Genomic DNA, 15,414 nt, shown 5'->3' on the forward strand with positions numbered 1-15,414 from the left:
GCCATCAGCGATGACACCTATTGGTTTGGCCGTCTGAGTACAACGCAAGAGAGTTTTGTCGTCGGAGTCCATTCCTGTCGCTGCATCACCAGCCTCTGACGTGCTCCCAAAAGATACTCAACAACCATTACCCATGTGATCCTTGAAAAGGGAGAAAAGAGCAGATAAAACATCTGGTTCACGAGGAGAGTACCTAGTAGGTAGAAAAAGACTGCTCTCTACGAGCGTTTATATTCTATCAACCGCGTCGACAGACCACCAGTGAACTTACTGTGTCTGTAGTAGGTAAGTTTTCGTACGCTTCGCAGCCTTCACATACTTTACCTCATGCACTCCACCCATGTTCTCAGAACACCCGTGACGACTTATCGCCATCACATCAGCCCATGAGAAATCATATCATCATCCTCAGTAGGAAATTATTGAAATCTGTGACCGCTCAACTCAGTCATGTCGCAGGAGAGCAAGCAAACCGAAGAAGAAGAAAAAGAGGGGAAAACGAGGCTCTTCAAGTATCGGCCTTCCCATCGCCCACGATCACCAGCAACTCGTCCTCCTAGACCCTCTAGATGATAGCATTCGACCGGACATCGTGGGAACGGGATGATGGCCATCGTCATCACATCCAGCAACCAGCATCCCACCTCGGTCTTCCCGCGCCACAGCCACATCCAACAACCACCACCACTTAAACTTTTCCTACTTCCCCCCCCCCCCCCCCACCAAAAAAAGAAACAAGGGAAACAATGAAGAGAAAGAAAAAGAGAAAGAAAAAGAAAAAAAAAATGCACCCCAGATACGAACAACGTGACACCCGGTGACCCCCTCGGCATGTCGCTTTAGGCTAAGTTCCTACATGCCATTCATTTTTGGCTGCTGTAACCCCTCCATTTCAAAATTTCTCTTATCGGGGCGTCCGACATCGGCCGGGAGGGCAGCCACATCCACCGCCGCCGCACCGGAAGAGTGGAAACTCCCACAACGCCGTGGCCGCCGTGCCGCCGCCGCCACCACCAAGACCCTCGGCATTACGAGCAGTTTCTCCGTTACTTATGTTCGTCTGTCGGATCCGGTGTTAGTGACGGAGGTCCACACCGCAGTCGATTAGGTCTATAGTGAGAAAGACTTTACTAATCAGCAGTAAACAAAAGTTGAAAAATCGAGTCTTGACTTTTTTTGTCATCTTTGGTATCTCGCAATCGACATGCCGCGCTCTAAGCGGTGGGTATATCGTACAGCCCTATTTGCCTTTCCCAATGTCGCCCCAGTAGTAGATCCCGTGAACTATTATACCGATCCGTATTCTTTGTGTATGTCTCCAAGCAGCCGATGAGTCCTGATGCCTCCAAGGCGCAAATCTATATCCTGTAAAAATCTCAAAAGACCTATCCCATGGGAAAGTATCCCATTCCAACCGTCAACGCCAATGCCATTCCCGAAATAGTGCTTGCCGCATTCTGTAGTCGTAATATAATCAAGTGAGTATGGTGTGAATCGCATCGCCGTAAAGTAGCCCTAGTAAACTCTCTCCCGTCCTTGGATGAGGTGAAGACGGCGGTCCTCTCCGCCACCCTGCACAGCATGGAGCAGGTTGGTCATGCTTTGAGGGCGGTGCCATGAGCGGTGCGAGCCGCCTGGAGTAGTCGGCTCGCTGCCGGCACCTTCGTGCTCGGGAATCATGCCAAGCGGGTCTGCGACAGGAACCTCGCTCGCGGGAGGCGTGTTCGGGGCGCTCATGGCAGAGAAGTAGTCGGGGAGCGCGTCGCTACTCGGGCCCCGCCGAAGGGGAGTCTTGACGGCTGTTGTGTAACTAGGCACCTTGCTCAAGGTCGCCATGTCAGGGAAGTCGAGGTGCTCAGGCGAGTTGCGTCCTGAAGAGTGCGAGTTAGGGTGTTCCTCGGCGCTGTTGTGGCGGGTCAAAGCTGCCGATTGTGATTGCGAGTTTTCTCCCGTGGGGACGGATGTCGGGGCTGCGACGTCCTCTGTGATGGCGTTCAATGAGTTGAAAGAGGTGTTGCGGTTCGTGGGATCGAGAGACACGTTCTGTAGGCGATGTGACAATGCGGCGGGAGCAACACCGTGGCCGTTCATCATGGCCAGGGAAGCAAGGTTCTCTGATGAGCCGGCGCGAGATTGGGCGTAGAAAGGACTGCTGAAGCCAGACTGGATAGCTGGGGTCTGGAAGCCGCTCATGTCGACGTCTTCGTAGAGTTGGTCGAGAACATGCTCGCCATAGCCGGGTGGTGCGATACGGGTGACTTCGGCCGTGGCGGGTGCGCCAGGAGCCTGGTCGACGAGAACTCCATGCTCGTCAAGAGGCATGTTGGGAGAGATGAAGATGGAGACGGGTAGAGTAGCTCGAAGCTGGGAATTGTCAGTTTTGCGAAGCCATGATAGAGCAGTGTTATAACGACTCACCTCTGAAATGTGACCGTCGGGGTTCTTCAGGGCGACAACAAGCTTGAGTTTGTGTCGCACCTTGATACCGTTGTGGTTGAGATCCTGGACACACTGTCGCAGTCTCTTGGGAAGGTTCAGCTTCTTCTCAACCATCCACCCCTCTTGGCCAGTGTCTTCGATCGTATCGTGCCAGTGCTCGTCGCGCTCGACATCGAACTTCCAGTTAGAGACTTCTCTTTCGGTCCTGTGTTCCTTGAAAACGTTGCCCGTGGGCCCCTGTAATGTGCACTCTCGGATTTCCAGCATCTTGACTGAAATCTCCCCCATTTCGAGGCCCTTCAAGAGGGGTGTAAATCGCATCTGTAATGGTACTGTGGCGCCAAAGACTACGGCCTTTTGCGGGATGATAATGGAGTAGTCGACCTTGTTCGGCCAAATGTTCTCGACGCTCATGGCGTGGAGGTATTCGAGGGCAGCGGGCTCGAGGGTGCGGATAATGCGCAGCGCCTTGTAGGCGTGCAGATCGTAGGCGAGCTTGCCGCGGGCGACGGTAGCCTTGAGCTTGTAGGTGATGCTCGCTTCGGGGATGCCTTCGACACTCTCGGCGGTGTTGCCAGGCAGGGTGTACTCAAAAGGCCACTCATAGTTGCCGGCCGGCAAGATGGTGTTCTTGCCACCAGTGCCGCCGACAAACGGAGCCCAGCGGTGTTGGAGCAGTGTGGTGGTCTTGTCGACTTTTTGGCTGGAGACGCCAGAAGCGACGGTCTTGGAGTAATCCCACCTATTGAGAGCGCAAGTCAGTTGACTTATCTGCAGCAAATCGAACCGGAAATAAGGAGGGCCTCATACGTTAATCGGTGGGTGCCCGTCAGTCGCAGGTGGACGTCTTCGATCTTCAGCGGCGTGGGCAGGCAGAGCACCACGACGCCCTTGAGGATCTGACCAGCAGACTCATCCTCTCCTCCGCGAAATACGATAAAATCATTGTCTAGTCTATAGGGCGTCAGACGTCAGCGGGGGCGCTCTTCAAAAACGGGACTGACAAAGAGTCACAGCCGGAAAAGAGAATTTGGAGAGAGAGGAAAGAAGAGCCGGAATTTGGAGACGTGGGGCAAGAGGGCATACCTGATCTCAAAAAGCGAAGCAGCATGCTTGCCTGTGACAGTCGAGAATGGGTTGAATGACGGCATCTTCAAAGGTTGGGTGTGTCATGAACCAAGCGGTATGCCTGGGTAAGAAGAAACAGCCTAAACATATGGGAAGGAGAGGTCTGGAGACGAGCTTGTATTTATCGACGGAGCGTCCTTTCTGGGTACGAAGTACATTCGTCAGATCAAAGGTGGGCGCGGGCAAGCGACCAAGCGCAACAAGCAAAAAGCTCGCGCCTTTACCTCACAAACGGGCAGCCCACCCACGTCGATATGCAAAGCGTGGGAAGTGGAAGCCGAAAATCGAAAACCCACGCCCGTCATCCACCACGGCCACGCCCCTGCCCCTCGGCGGGTTCTCGCTCTTGGTGGGATAGGTGGGGCATCCTTGATTCGGCAGCAAAAAAAGATTGATAGGTGAGGTGTGAGGCCGGGAGGTGTGCGAAGACGAAGAGGAGAGTTCCTTGTTCAGGGTCCCCATGAACCTTGTGGACGGAGAAAGGATAAGGAGAACCTAACGAAGAGATGGGATCAGAGCCAGAGGAAAGGGGCGCAAGCCTGCGGCGGCGGTACACCTATACAGTACGGGTACGTACACCGGGTACGGATACTGGCGCAGGAAGCAGGAATTCCGTCCATTTCCTGGCTTTCAGGAGGATGGATGATGAGGGTCAGCGGCAGCCACCGGGCAAGGAGGACGGCCCAAGACGGAGCCGGGGGGGGGGGGGGTGTTGCCCACCTCATCCAGGCCATGGACCATGGCGAAGAAACGAGGTGCAGCAGGGCTGGGTCGATGCGACAGACAGACCCAGATGCAAGGCGAGAATGAGGTAAGGTACGGATGGTCAATGGGTGCGTGCACGCTGACCCTGGATGTCTCTTGCCCTGCTGTCACATACGGATAGGTACGAATACCTTGGGGAGTTATACAGTGTATCCGTAGGTACCCACGTACCCTTTTCCTTGCGGGAGAGAACCCCGACTTGACACCGACTGGGGGAAGGGCTGTGGCTGTCAGATGGGAATCAGCAGCGACTCACTCACATCTGAGGGACGACGTAGAGACCGGGTGTGTATCTGCGCTGTGGTCTGTGCCTATCATCCCGTGCTTGCTGCGTGGCTGCTTGGTGGCGCGCGTGGTGTCGGGAACCAAGACATGGGTTCGGCGGCGATGGTGCCCTGCCGCTGGTGAATGAGTCTATCCGTACGGAGTACGTAGTAGGTATGAGAAAGTGGGATGAATTTCCTCTTCCTCTTGCGGCTTTTGCCTCGGACGACGAGGAGGGGTGTGGGTGAATCATGGTCAGTCTCTCGGTCAAACCAAGCATCTGAACCATCTACACTCTTTTAGCGCAAAAAAATAAAAAAGTCATGACGAGAGCAGGCGGCATCTATGCGCGCTCTTCGCATTGTTTCCGTGCCTGACTCTGATACACTGATGAACGGGTATCATCTCACCAGCCATCCAAACTAGAAGCGGCCTATCTAAGGCTATCTGGAGCGACGGTGAACCGATGGCGCGTTTTTAGCAGAGATGCGTGTTGCGGCTACTTACGCTGACGCCGATGCTGATGAGTCTAAGTTTGAGCAGCCTGAGCTTGTTGTCTGACTCTCCCGTCCTCATCATCGCACACCATCGTTATCTCTTATCCCTTGACCAGACTCAGCAGCCAGCACTTGTTCAGAGCTGGGATGGGTTTAGTGGGAGAGCGGCTGTGAGTTTGCTGACTTTGGTGTGGTGGATTGTTTGGCCGGCTTGGCAGCCCCCCAAAGGCAAAAGGATGGTGCAGGCTGTGGTGAGAAAATACCTGCTTTCGTACCTCCGTACCTTGTTGTGTATCTCAAAACGCTACGCTGCACATCTCATCTGGGTAATCATCGTGTAAACGTAGGCTCGGATCATCGTCAAAGTCGTGGTATTCTGCCTCATTAGGAGTCTGGCCTGCACTTTTGGCTGCTCATGTGGCCATCCGAGGCCGGATCGTCTGTACATAAAAACAAAAACCAAAAAAACCGGAAGTTTACCTAAAATGCGACTCTCTGAAATTAGCACACCAAACTGGCGACGGAGAAACTGAATGACGGGCAGATACAGAGAGAGGGGGAAAAAGCAAGCCAAATTGAAACACATGGTTCGAGCGCCTGCACTTGCACTTTCAGGCCCACGGGTGGTTGCTACTGCTCGGATTGCGCCCGGCTTTGAGATACTGCGGCCTACACCTTATTCGCGCGCAACCTCACGTACCTGCCTACCTACCTTAACTTTTACTCCGTACATAGACGGTAAGACAAACCTGCTGCTGCACGCAATTAAGGTGTCCGCGATGCCTCACAGCTACAGGATAACATCTGCCCATTGCACATGGAAAGGTAAGTCTCCGATGCGCCTCGCTTCATCAGAAGGAAGCTCCGACGGGCGGCGTATGCGTCCGCGTCCGCCATGAACGTGTCTTTGCAACGACGCCTTCATGGCGGTGCCGAGGTCTACCTACCTTGCCTATTGTTAACGACGCAAAGAGGATATTGAGAGAAGTGACCGAAGCTAATCATGACGAAAGGTACCTAGGCGTCGGCAACCAACATGAATACCGCCGGGCAGACAAAGGGCCTCGAACAATGAGATACCTTACCTAAGGTGAAAAGCATAGGTTCACTAAGGGAACAGAGTACATCCCAAAATCTACAGACGGTGTTGCCGCCCGGGCGCCGTTCATCTGACGGATAAGGCGATGGATTGCCGAAAAAAGACTGCCACACCGACGCCACTGATTGGCCCCTGCATGAATCGTGCGATGGCCGTCGGTTGGTCTGGTGGAATGGAAGCTAAGATGGAAGCTGTGGGTCCCTTCCTCATTCCCTGCCTTCCCTGCCCGTCAGAGTCTATGTCCCTTCTTTCTTTGGTATGCCGTATGTGTGCGCCGTGCCTGCCACTTCTTGTTTCAACTTCCAGTGCCACCTTGATTGCCGCCACACCTTCTCACCTCCAAAAAACAAAACAAAAAAAGAAGCGACGGATACCCGGTGGGAAACTCACAAGACGTCTCCTGGCAAGAATTACAATGGACGCCCGTTTTTTGAAAACTCGCACGAGGCAACACAACTGACTGGACGGGCCAGCGTGGTGGGCCCGGCTCTGGCGTGGGATGTTCAATCTGCAAAGTCCTGGGTCCAGCATCTCTTCCCGGGGGGTTCTAGCATCTGCCCTGATCAATCAATCGTCGACTATTGTCCAAACTGCAGGGCGGTCTTCCCTCCGTTCGTTACGGAAATCTGCAATCTGCGTGGTAGTTGTCTCATTGACCAGGCTCTGCTTCCTCTGCGTGGAATACGCTGGCTGACACACACTTCTGTAGCCTGTTGGTTTGCATCCAACATCTCATATCGAATTCGACTGTCCCTCATCGCCAATGCAACTAAGACAGAGCCTAGGCTAGCAACGATACGCCAGTAGACCGCCTCGAAAACACCATCGTCACCAATTGTGGCTTTGGCAACCATCTCGTCCATCTGCAAGACACGCAAGGAGCCAAGACCTGTCCGCTGCACTCTATCGTCGTGATACACGGGGGTACTCTTCCATTCATCATGTTCAGCTGCCAGTCTCGACCGCGGCCATGGCCCGTCTTCTCCAACAGCCCACGCCTCTTGTCGCCTTGTACGGGCAGGATTGGCGACCCCCACATCCGATATCGTCGATGTGCAAGACAAAATCCTGCTGGCTGACGTTGAAGCCTCCAACAACGATCGTCTCTCAGATGCAGTCACTGGTTATAAACATCATTCATCATGAGACTCTCCCATTAGAGCACGGCGGGGTAGCTGGTGCTTGCATCTGAGCTGCAAGGGCTTGGATCGTGGTCAGCCATTGCTCGTTTCAAGCATGCAACATCGAGGCTCGCAGTATACAAAAAAAGACAGGACGGCCGCCGTGGCCATATCTGAGTTACCCCCACCGCAACTTTGAGTGCACCTGACGGCTAGAATCCCACGATGTTGTCGAAACGGGAAACGGATGGGCTCGGGGCACCCAGTGCCCCAGGTCATACGAGGACTACGGCTGCTCAGCACGTCGCATCCCATAGCTCTCCGATTCTGCACCTCACGACGGACTTGGACGTCTCGCATCTTGCTGAATGGGCCATGGTTGCGCTTGGTGACACGACCCCTCCGTATTGGCATCTGCAGGCCTGCGGGCAGCCGATGCAAGTCAAATTGTCCAGCTCCTCTGTCGGGCCCCCTTGAATGGGTTGGTCTGCCGCATGCAGCACTACATGCAGCATTCTCAGCAGACAAAGTGCTTCTAGGCCGTCCAAATCATACGCCCAGTCGACCTGGCCTAGGCGTCACGTTCCCACTGTCCCAGCATCCATCGAACTTCCGTTCACTGAACCGACGACGGCCCTCATTGTTCCTGAACCCCTGCCAGACTCTGGTCCGCTGCTTGGAAGATCGTCGCCAGGAGAGACGCGGAAGCACTCTGGCAGCTGGGCCCGGACCTGGACCGAGCCCTGCCATGGGCATGCTCTGAGGGTTCGGTGAAATCTCCACCGATAAGCACCAGGCCTTGATTGCTCTAGAGCCAGGATTGCTCCCTTCCTCGTTCCAGCTTGAAGCGAAGAAGCGGACAGCGACGACTCCTGAATCCTGGGTCCCGAGCCCTGAGAAATTGGATCCTGGCCAGAGGGCTCCGAGTCTCTGCGCCTCAAGTCCCGGCCTACCAACCGACGATGGCCGCGGTTACAGCGCTTCCGCTGCCACTTAATCCTGCATGAGGAAACATATGAACCAGAGACAGAAATCAATCCATTACCATACGATCAGTCGGCCAGCACCGTCCGCAGTGCGACTCTTCTCCATTTGCGAGGGCTTGAACCCCCCTCACCTCAGGCAAGGACCAACAAAAACGAGAGCCAGGCTTTGAAAGAATGGACCTCTCACCGACTCGATCTCGAGTGGATTCCTCGCTGAAATTTTGACAATGGCGCCTTCAACCCTGCTTTTTCTCCGACGCGATTGCGACTTTTTCTTCTCACCCTTCCCACGGTGGCTGGCATCCAATAAGCGCAGCGCTAGGAAGAATGACTCCGAGATAACGATAAATTGCACTAAGCCGCAAAATCACCGTGCAGCGGTCCGAAGCCGCGCCGAACCCGGACCTACGCCGAATCGAAAGCTCCAAGATACGGGCGGCGGGCGCGAGTTTCGGTCTTTGTTAACGGCGCAGCCATCTCATCTCGCAATCGCACTTTGGCCGGCAAGTTCCTGCGAAGCTGCGATTCAAGTTTTTTTCCTCAACCAAATTTTGGGTTAAACTTCCTTGATGACGCCTAAGCACATGCTTGCCGTCGTTCGAGTCGGCGTCGTGTCACCAACGAAGTTCAAGCTCCGACTCAAGGAGCTGCAGCCACCTGCCGCCACGTTCAAGCTTTCTTGATTTCGTCACTTTTCCACACACAAAGCTACAAGCAGATAAGTTGCTTGTCACATACGCAGGCGACAGGACGCACCCTTTCACCGTCCCAGTCGTAGCCCTGCGAGGTTTGGATCCCACCTCAACTTATGCATTTCTTCGATATCTGGACATATCCCAGTCAGATTGTCCGGTGAAGCTGCACTGAGGGCGGATAGCTAGCAGAAGCGAGGTCAAGGCTCCTCAAGCCATTACCCACCAAGGCTCCGCCTAGGTTGTCCCGCCAAGCTAAGGTACGCTACAGAAGGGCCGCATCTTGCAAGGGACCAATGTATCCGTACGGACACAAGGTCAAGATCCAAAGCATTCACGATACCACGATGCGCAACTTGCAAGTCGCCTTGATGATCAGAGTTGGCGTCTCAACGGCTCAGCTCGCCGACTGCCGCAGATGGCATCCGCAGCCATGGGCCCCCACCCAATCGACTCGGCTTTTGCAAAGATAGCATCATGCCTGCTCCTGGGCCTGATGTCAGATCACCCTAGTGCCCCACTGATATCAACATGACATCTCTTTCGTACGTCTTTTGGTCCCTGGCTTCGTCTCGTCTGGGCCGTTCTGTCTCGCCCCAGTGCACATCATGGCCTGAGCATCGTTCACTGCTCATATCCGCCTGCAAAATCGAATGAGCACCGTCGGAACTGAGCGGGTCGTCCGGACATGTTCAACCGCAGCGGTTATGCGTTCTCCCGTCTTGGTAAACTGCTGCACACTGCAACAGATGTGTACGAGAGGGAGGCTCGCTGAGTCGCTAGCAATAGTCAAATCACCAAACAGACCCATCGTTTCAAGAATGTTGAATCTAGCAAGATCCATCTCGGGCACCAAGCCAGGTTGAGTCACGAAGCTTGGCCCCATCTCGAAATCTCGCCAACTACCGCCGCCTGCGCATATCCACTCTCCCAAATCTCTCACCTTCGGCCCTTTGCAGCGGTGAAAAAGAGAGGGGCCACGCCGCACCTCTAACGCATTCCTGGGCTTCCTAGGATGTGAACCTTGATACCGCACCCTTCCTGTACGTAGTAGACTACAGACTGGTTTCGACCTCTAGGACCTTCACTTTCGACCACGATTGTGGGACTCGTCCTCAGCCTTGCCTCCTGGCTCCCGAGTTCCCTAGGCACGCTAGGGTAAGCTCCTTGATATGCAGGTGCACACAAACCGCTCAGTGTGGGCCGTCTACCCGTTATCTGCGCCAACGCCTTGTCACCACAGAGGGGCGTGAAGGTTTGAAGCTTCAATAATCGAAGCTTGCGGCGACAAGAGGGAAATTTTTCCAACAGTGCTCTGCATCCATACACGTGGATCTCCCGATACGCCTGCATGCATCTCAGACACACGTTGCGGCGATACTACCGCACATTAAGAGACTTTGCGGCTGCACCACCCAAAAAGCCTCATTAAAGTCTCGTTGGACAACGAGTAAGAGCCTCAGCATCTACCCTGCTTCTTTTGGCGCCGCGTGTCGAGGCCGCCATTCACCACCAATAACATGTGAAAGGGCTCCGCCAGATTTCACTGAGCGAGGTGTTTTTTTTTCTCTTTCGTGTTACGGATACGGATACCACGACACCCTTCCTTACTCGTCTTCAACTCCTAGCAAGCTCCCAGGAACCTATCGCATATCATTTCAACAGTGGAGACTTCGGGAATTTCCATTCCCTCCTTTTTGACAACCAAAAAATGGTCAATGATCCATGACTTTACTGAAGAAGGGGGGCCCGTTTCGATTCGCCCTTGAACAGTATGGACGCCGTTCCAGAAGCATGTGCTATCTGCCTTTCCCGGGTCAGGAACGGGACGACGTAGCCCACGCATCCTGCTGCCCTGCATCCTGCAAGTCTGCGCCGGCAACCGTTCGACTTTTCGTCCCGGCTTCTTTTCGTCGATCGTGGATCGGGAACTTGATAGACTCTTTTTTCTGGCTCGGGTTTCCTCTCCCGCTCTCCCGCTCTCCCGTTTCTCTCTTCTCATGGTTTTACTGGGTGCATGGGCCCTGCAATTATTTGGCGGCTGAGCCAAGCTTGGATTGCGTTTGTTCCCGTTATCCACTAATACCATGCAGACGTAACCCGTTTTGTTCCCTTTCCTATGAACATGGCTGGGCGTGGCGTCGAGCGTGGTGGAACCCCCACGCACTCTTCCCTCTCACTGTACGAGTACACACCTCCGTGCGGCGACTAACAACAAAATTGCCAACAAACTAAATGGATGTCGCAAGATACACACGAAGTCAATTGTGGCTGGTGGCTGGTGACTTGTAAGAGGGGGACCCCCAAGTGGAATACCAGGGCCAAGGGGTCTATCGACGCTCTCGACCGATGTGCAGAGCCCAGAGCCCACTACGGAGCCGCATCTTTGATTTCGCTGCCAGTGGTGCCAATGCAGATTTGTGTCTCAAGAGGGGCGCATCCTTTTCACAGTGGGAACTCCTGAACATCTTCGGGGACCCTCAAATCACATGCAGATCGCGCGCACGTCATGATCACCTCAAAACCCTCGTGATCTACGCGCACATCAATGGAACGTTGAGGCGAAAAAAGCAGAAGAAGAAACGAGACCTTTGAAAAATCGTTTTCGTGGGTTTCGACAAATGTGAGATGATCTGATTGACATTGAGCAAAAAGTACTTTTTGGGAAAAGAATTATGGACAAAGCCCCCGCGTAGAGGGGTGATGCGATGCATTGGCTGATTTCTACACCTCGACTCCCCCAATATCTGCAACGAAAACGAAAAACAAAGGGTAGCCAACTCATTATCATACCACAAGACGATGCATATGCGGCTAAGATGGTTGAGAGGCACCCTCCGTCGGCACCGGGGCATCAGTCGGCCTGTTCCATGTTCGGATGTGGCCTTTGGGGGTTTGCATGTTAGCATGTGTCGTTGAGGCCCGATTTCGCCTCGGCGCGAGGTTCGACGACTTACCATTCTTGCAACTTGTGATGATGGCTTCCTCTGTAAATTCCAGCCAGCACAGGGGGTGGGTATCAACTGCCTTGGACTATAGCCGACATTGTAAGCATATGAGACGAAAAGGAAGCAGACTAGATGTAGAATTCCACGTGGAAGAGGGTAACCGAGGCTGACTTACAGAAACAGGAGGTAGCATGGCGATCCTCGCACGAGGCTCGACGGGGTGAACGATGCTGCTGCCGTCTTCGTCCACTGCGCCTCCAGAGAGAGTAGAGTTGGACCGAATGCGGCTCGCCGCCGTGTTGGTCGTCTCTTGTCGCTGCAAGGGGTTGGCGAACCGTGATGATACGGAGCCTCTGTGATGAACGGAAGCCTATGTCGACAAAGTCAGCTTGTTGGTCTCACGTATCCGTATACACCCTCCCCCCTCTCCGAGCTTCCCGATTCGACGCGGGGGAGTTAGGAGCTGGAGAGAAACGTACCGCCTTAGGCCGGTGCAGCATGCCGACGTTGAAATCCCACAAGCATAACCTGCAGTCTTCGCCGACACTGCCGAACCGATAGTTTCTATCGTCGCAGCGCCACGGGTCGAATGCTACCGATGTCACCCATGACTGATGACCTTGACAGCGCGCGACAATGGCCGAGTCTACGACGGACCAGATGGAGATGAGGTCATCCTGGCCTCCCGTCAGAACGTACTTGCCATCCGGTGACCATGTGATGCAGATGAAGCCGCCGTAATACGAGTTGTAGAGATCCAGCAACCTGTATCGTGTCAGTCAGATCATTTCACCTCAATGTCTCGGCAGAACCCCCAAACATACTCTTCTTTCAAGTAGTCAATGATGCGGAGCGAACCGTCCTCCGAGACGACTGCCAGATGCCTATTGTCCGGGCTAAACGCAAATGCATTGATGCGCTGATTCGACAGCTTCCACGATGCCACGGGATTCGTTTTCTGGTTCTTTGAGTGGACCGACTTGTTGATCTGGATCTTGAGGTTATGGTTGACGCCGTTGGTTGAGGAATCACTCTCTCCGTTTGTCGACGAGCCGTTTGTCGTTGCCAATTCCTCCTCGGGGGAGAACTGCGCGTCTTCCTTGTCCTTGTCGTAGACCACCAGCGAGCCATCCATGTGCGCTGCGAGGAAGAGGGACTCGGAGCCCGGTATCCAACGGATTTCTGATACGGGCGTGCCGTTGATGATGCCCTGGGGTATTGTCAGCCTACCTAGTTTTCTACATTCAAGCAGTATTGTTCCAAAGACCTACGTTCTTGTTCAACCGAGTATACCGTTGCGAAACAGGTTCCCACCAGATGATCTCTCCCGTCGAGAAGCCCATGATTACGTCAATATGTGCAATGTTCTTGGTGGTGGGGTTCACGTCGTGACATAGGCAATGGGCCTTTGTGAACAGAATCTTGGTCAAGTAATCGGCCTTCAAGCACGTTAGGAAACGAGCCCTGCATGCAAATTGGGTATGTTAGATAGAGACTGACCTTTGTTGGTGATGACAGATCCAGCCACTGAAACGCTCGATTAATATTGGTAAAAGCAAAGACGCCGTCTGTCGGCCGCTCCTGAAGCTTCTTGGCCAGGCTCTCGTTCACAATGACCCTAGAAATGAAGGACGAGTTGCTCTTGGTCATGTTGTTCTTGGGCTTGGCCACCTTCTTCTTGGCTGCATCCTTGGTGTTGGCCGGCGCGAGCGCTGTGTTTCCGTCTCCGAACGCCGGCGCTGAGACCATGGTCAACGACGATGTCGGGGGCGCAACGCCATCACTGAGAGAGGCACCGCGGCCGTCCCCTCCATCGCTGCTGAGCCCGGCCTCAGTGGAGTACCGTCCTTCGTTGGGGTGCTCCTGGATGTCACCGCCGAGGGACGATGAGAGCGTGGTGGATGTGCTGGCACCCTTGTTGTAGAAGAAGGGGGGTGAGGCGCGGACGTCGAGGGATATGAGGGAGAGCTTTGTGCCGGCGGAGGCGGGCTGGGGGGTCGTGGCGAGCGGGTTCGGGTTGACGACGGGGGCTTCGGAGGGGTGCGGGGGCGGCGTAGCGAGGTGGAGGTCTTCTTTGAGGACGTAGGTGCCCTCGCCGACGAGGAATTGGTATTCGGGGCCTTCGGGGTTGGAGAGGATGTTGTTTGTCTCGATCATGGGAGCGATGCCGGCGCCGATTGCGCCGTAGGCGCCCGAGTGCGAGGGGTATCGCGGGGGAGGGGGGAGGACGCTGTTGGTGTGGGCGATTGTCAGCCGGTGCTCTATGTTTAGGGGTACCAACATTGCAGGCAAGAGTTTCTGGTGTGTGCTGCTTGAGGATGGCCGGGAATGGCTGTCTCGTACCTGCGTGATGTTTGACATCGCGCAGGTTGAATGGATATGGGTTTGGATGGGCGCTGGCTAGATTTGCCCGCGGGCAAGAACCAGCCGAGGTCGGGTAAACTCACAACATGATGGGCTAGTATTATATATGATCCAGATCTACTATGGAGTTCAATTGCTACGTGGGCAAAGGTCGATCAGAGGCACGCAAGTGTTGAGCCGCGACGTCGGGACGTGAGGTGGTTGGAGGTGGTTATCGTCGGGCGCTCGGGACAGTGGTCTGCGTGGGTTCTATTCGGCTCCGCCTCACGTCACTGGCGGCCCCGCGAGTGGAAATTCCTGGGCCCTGATGATGGCGGGTGACGGGGAACGGGCGACGGCCGAGGCTGACAACGTTGACGTTTTGGGAAGGTCGCACGTATAACGCCAGTTACAGAGAGAGAGAGACGGCTTTTCGGTGAGGTATCGATGATCGGATGGTGAGAATCGGTCTGGCGTGACGGTAAGGTGTGGAGGGGGGAAGAGAGAGAGGATGCGTCGCCGCCAATGACCAGATGAACTCAGGAAGAGTTCATGTACGGCGCGGAGGGGATGTGGTGGTGGTGTAGCACCTTATTAATAGAGCGAGTAGGTGAGAAAGAGAGAGGTTGAAGGTGTAAGGTACTCCGTAGGTGTAGGAACGAATAGGCAGGTTCGGTTCCGGTCCGGGGTTGGTTCGTCCCAGGCGGAAGGAGTGCAGGTGAGCCTGTTGAGGTGCGCGCCAACCACAACCCACCATAATCAGTCAAGAACCCCCGAGGCTGCGTCTGCTCGTTTCCAATTCGGGTCCCCCGCCCTTTTCCCATACACGATTCCTTACCTTACCCCCCGGCGGATGTGCCAATTGTCCCCATTTTCCCAACACCAAGGCTCTGTCTTCATGGGCAGGCGTGGCAGGTCAGCGGCATGGCAGGGGACGAATGCTGCAGGTTGGGGGTATTGGGGCATGGCTTATCCCAGGGGGAATGAGGGCCCCCGGGTCAGACGCGGAGAAGGATTGCTGCGACGTGAGTGGTGGGAAGGGGAAGCAGGATGGGAGGGGTGGAGGGGGAAGAGTGGAGGATCCCCGACTGACAGACTGTGGGGAGAGGTAATACTACTGCGTTGTATACCC

General features: G+C 54.7%; 4 protein-coding genes across 4 annotated transcripts; 1 reads left to right on the forward strand and 3 right to left on the reverse strand.

Moving 5' to 3' along the window:
* Positions 1 to 1,515: 1,515 nt before the first annotated feature.
* BDP81DRAFT_324421 (arrestin) lies at positions 1,516 to 3,590 on the reverse strand (the record flags this gene model as incomplete). The annotated part of the gene is made up of 4 exons (XM_060584886.1): positions 1,516 to 2,364; positions 2,419 to 3,181; positions 3,250 to 3,393; positions 3,526 to 3,590. 4 exons carry the CDS (start codon positions 3,588 to 3,590, stop codon positions 1,516 to 1,518), a joined length of 1,821 nt encoding a protein of 606 aa, XP_060443002.1.
* Positions 3,591 to 7,472: 3,882 nt separating this feature from the next.
* On the forward strand, positions 7,473 to 8,451 carry BDP81DRAFT_58512 (uncharacterized protein). Its single transcript, XM_060596017.1, has one exon. It carries the CDS (start codon positions 7,561 to 7,563, stop codon positions 8,074 to 8,076), a length of 516 nt encoding a protein of 171 aa, XP_060443003.1. The 5' UTR covers positions 7,473 to 7,560; the 3' UTR covers positions 8,077 to 8,451.
* Positions 8,452 to 10,481: 2,030 nt separating this feature from the next.
* On the reverse strand, positions 10,482 to 11,171 carry BDP81DRAFT_432744 (uncharacterized protein). The gene has a single exon (XM_060590812.1). It carries the CDS (start codon positions 11,078 to 11,080, stop codon positions 10,616 to 10,618), a length of 465 nt encoding a protein of 154 aa, XP_060443004.1. The 5' UTR covers positions 11,081 to 11,171; the 3' UTR covers positions 10,482 to 10,615.
* A 1,166-nt stretch (positions 11,172 to 12,337) lies between these two features.
* On the reverse strand, positions 12,338 to 14,222 carry BDP81DRAFT_324342 (WD40-repeat-containing domain protein; the record flags this gene model as incomplete). The annotated part of the gene is made up of 4 exons (XM_060584881.1): positions 12,338 to 12,704; positions 12,764 to 13,149; positions 13,211 to 13,378; positions 13,440 to 14,222. 4 exons carry the CDS (start codon positions 14,220 to 14,222, stop codon positions 12,338 to 12,340), a joined length of 1,704 nt encoding a protein of 567 aa, XP_060443005.1.
* Positions 14,223 to 15,414: the final 1,192 nt, after the last annotated feature.

This window comes from Colletotrichum phormii (genome assembly GCF_030913505.1).
Source record: "Colletotrichum phormii strain CBS 102054 chromosome Unknown BDP81scaffold_15, whole genome shotgun sequence".
Lineage (NCBI taxonomy): Eukaryota > Fungi > Ascomycota > Sordariomycetes > Glomerellales > Glomerellaceae > Colletotrichum > Colletotrichum phormii.

Bases quoted from the DNA above. Each gene is read 5' to 3' on its own strand.
- BDP81DRAFT_58512 (XM_060596017.1), top strand. From the start codon at position 7,561: ATGGGCTCGGGGCACCCAGTGCCCCAGGTCATACGAGGACTACGGCTG.
- BDP81DRAFT_432744 (XM_060590812.1), bottom strand. From the start codon at position 11,080: ATGGTATTAGTGGATAACGGGAACAAACGCAATCCAAGCTTGGCTCAG.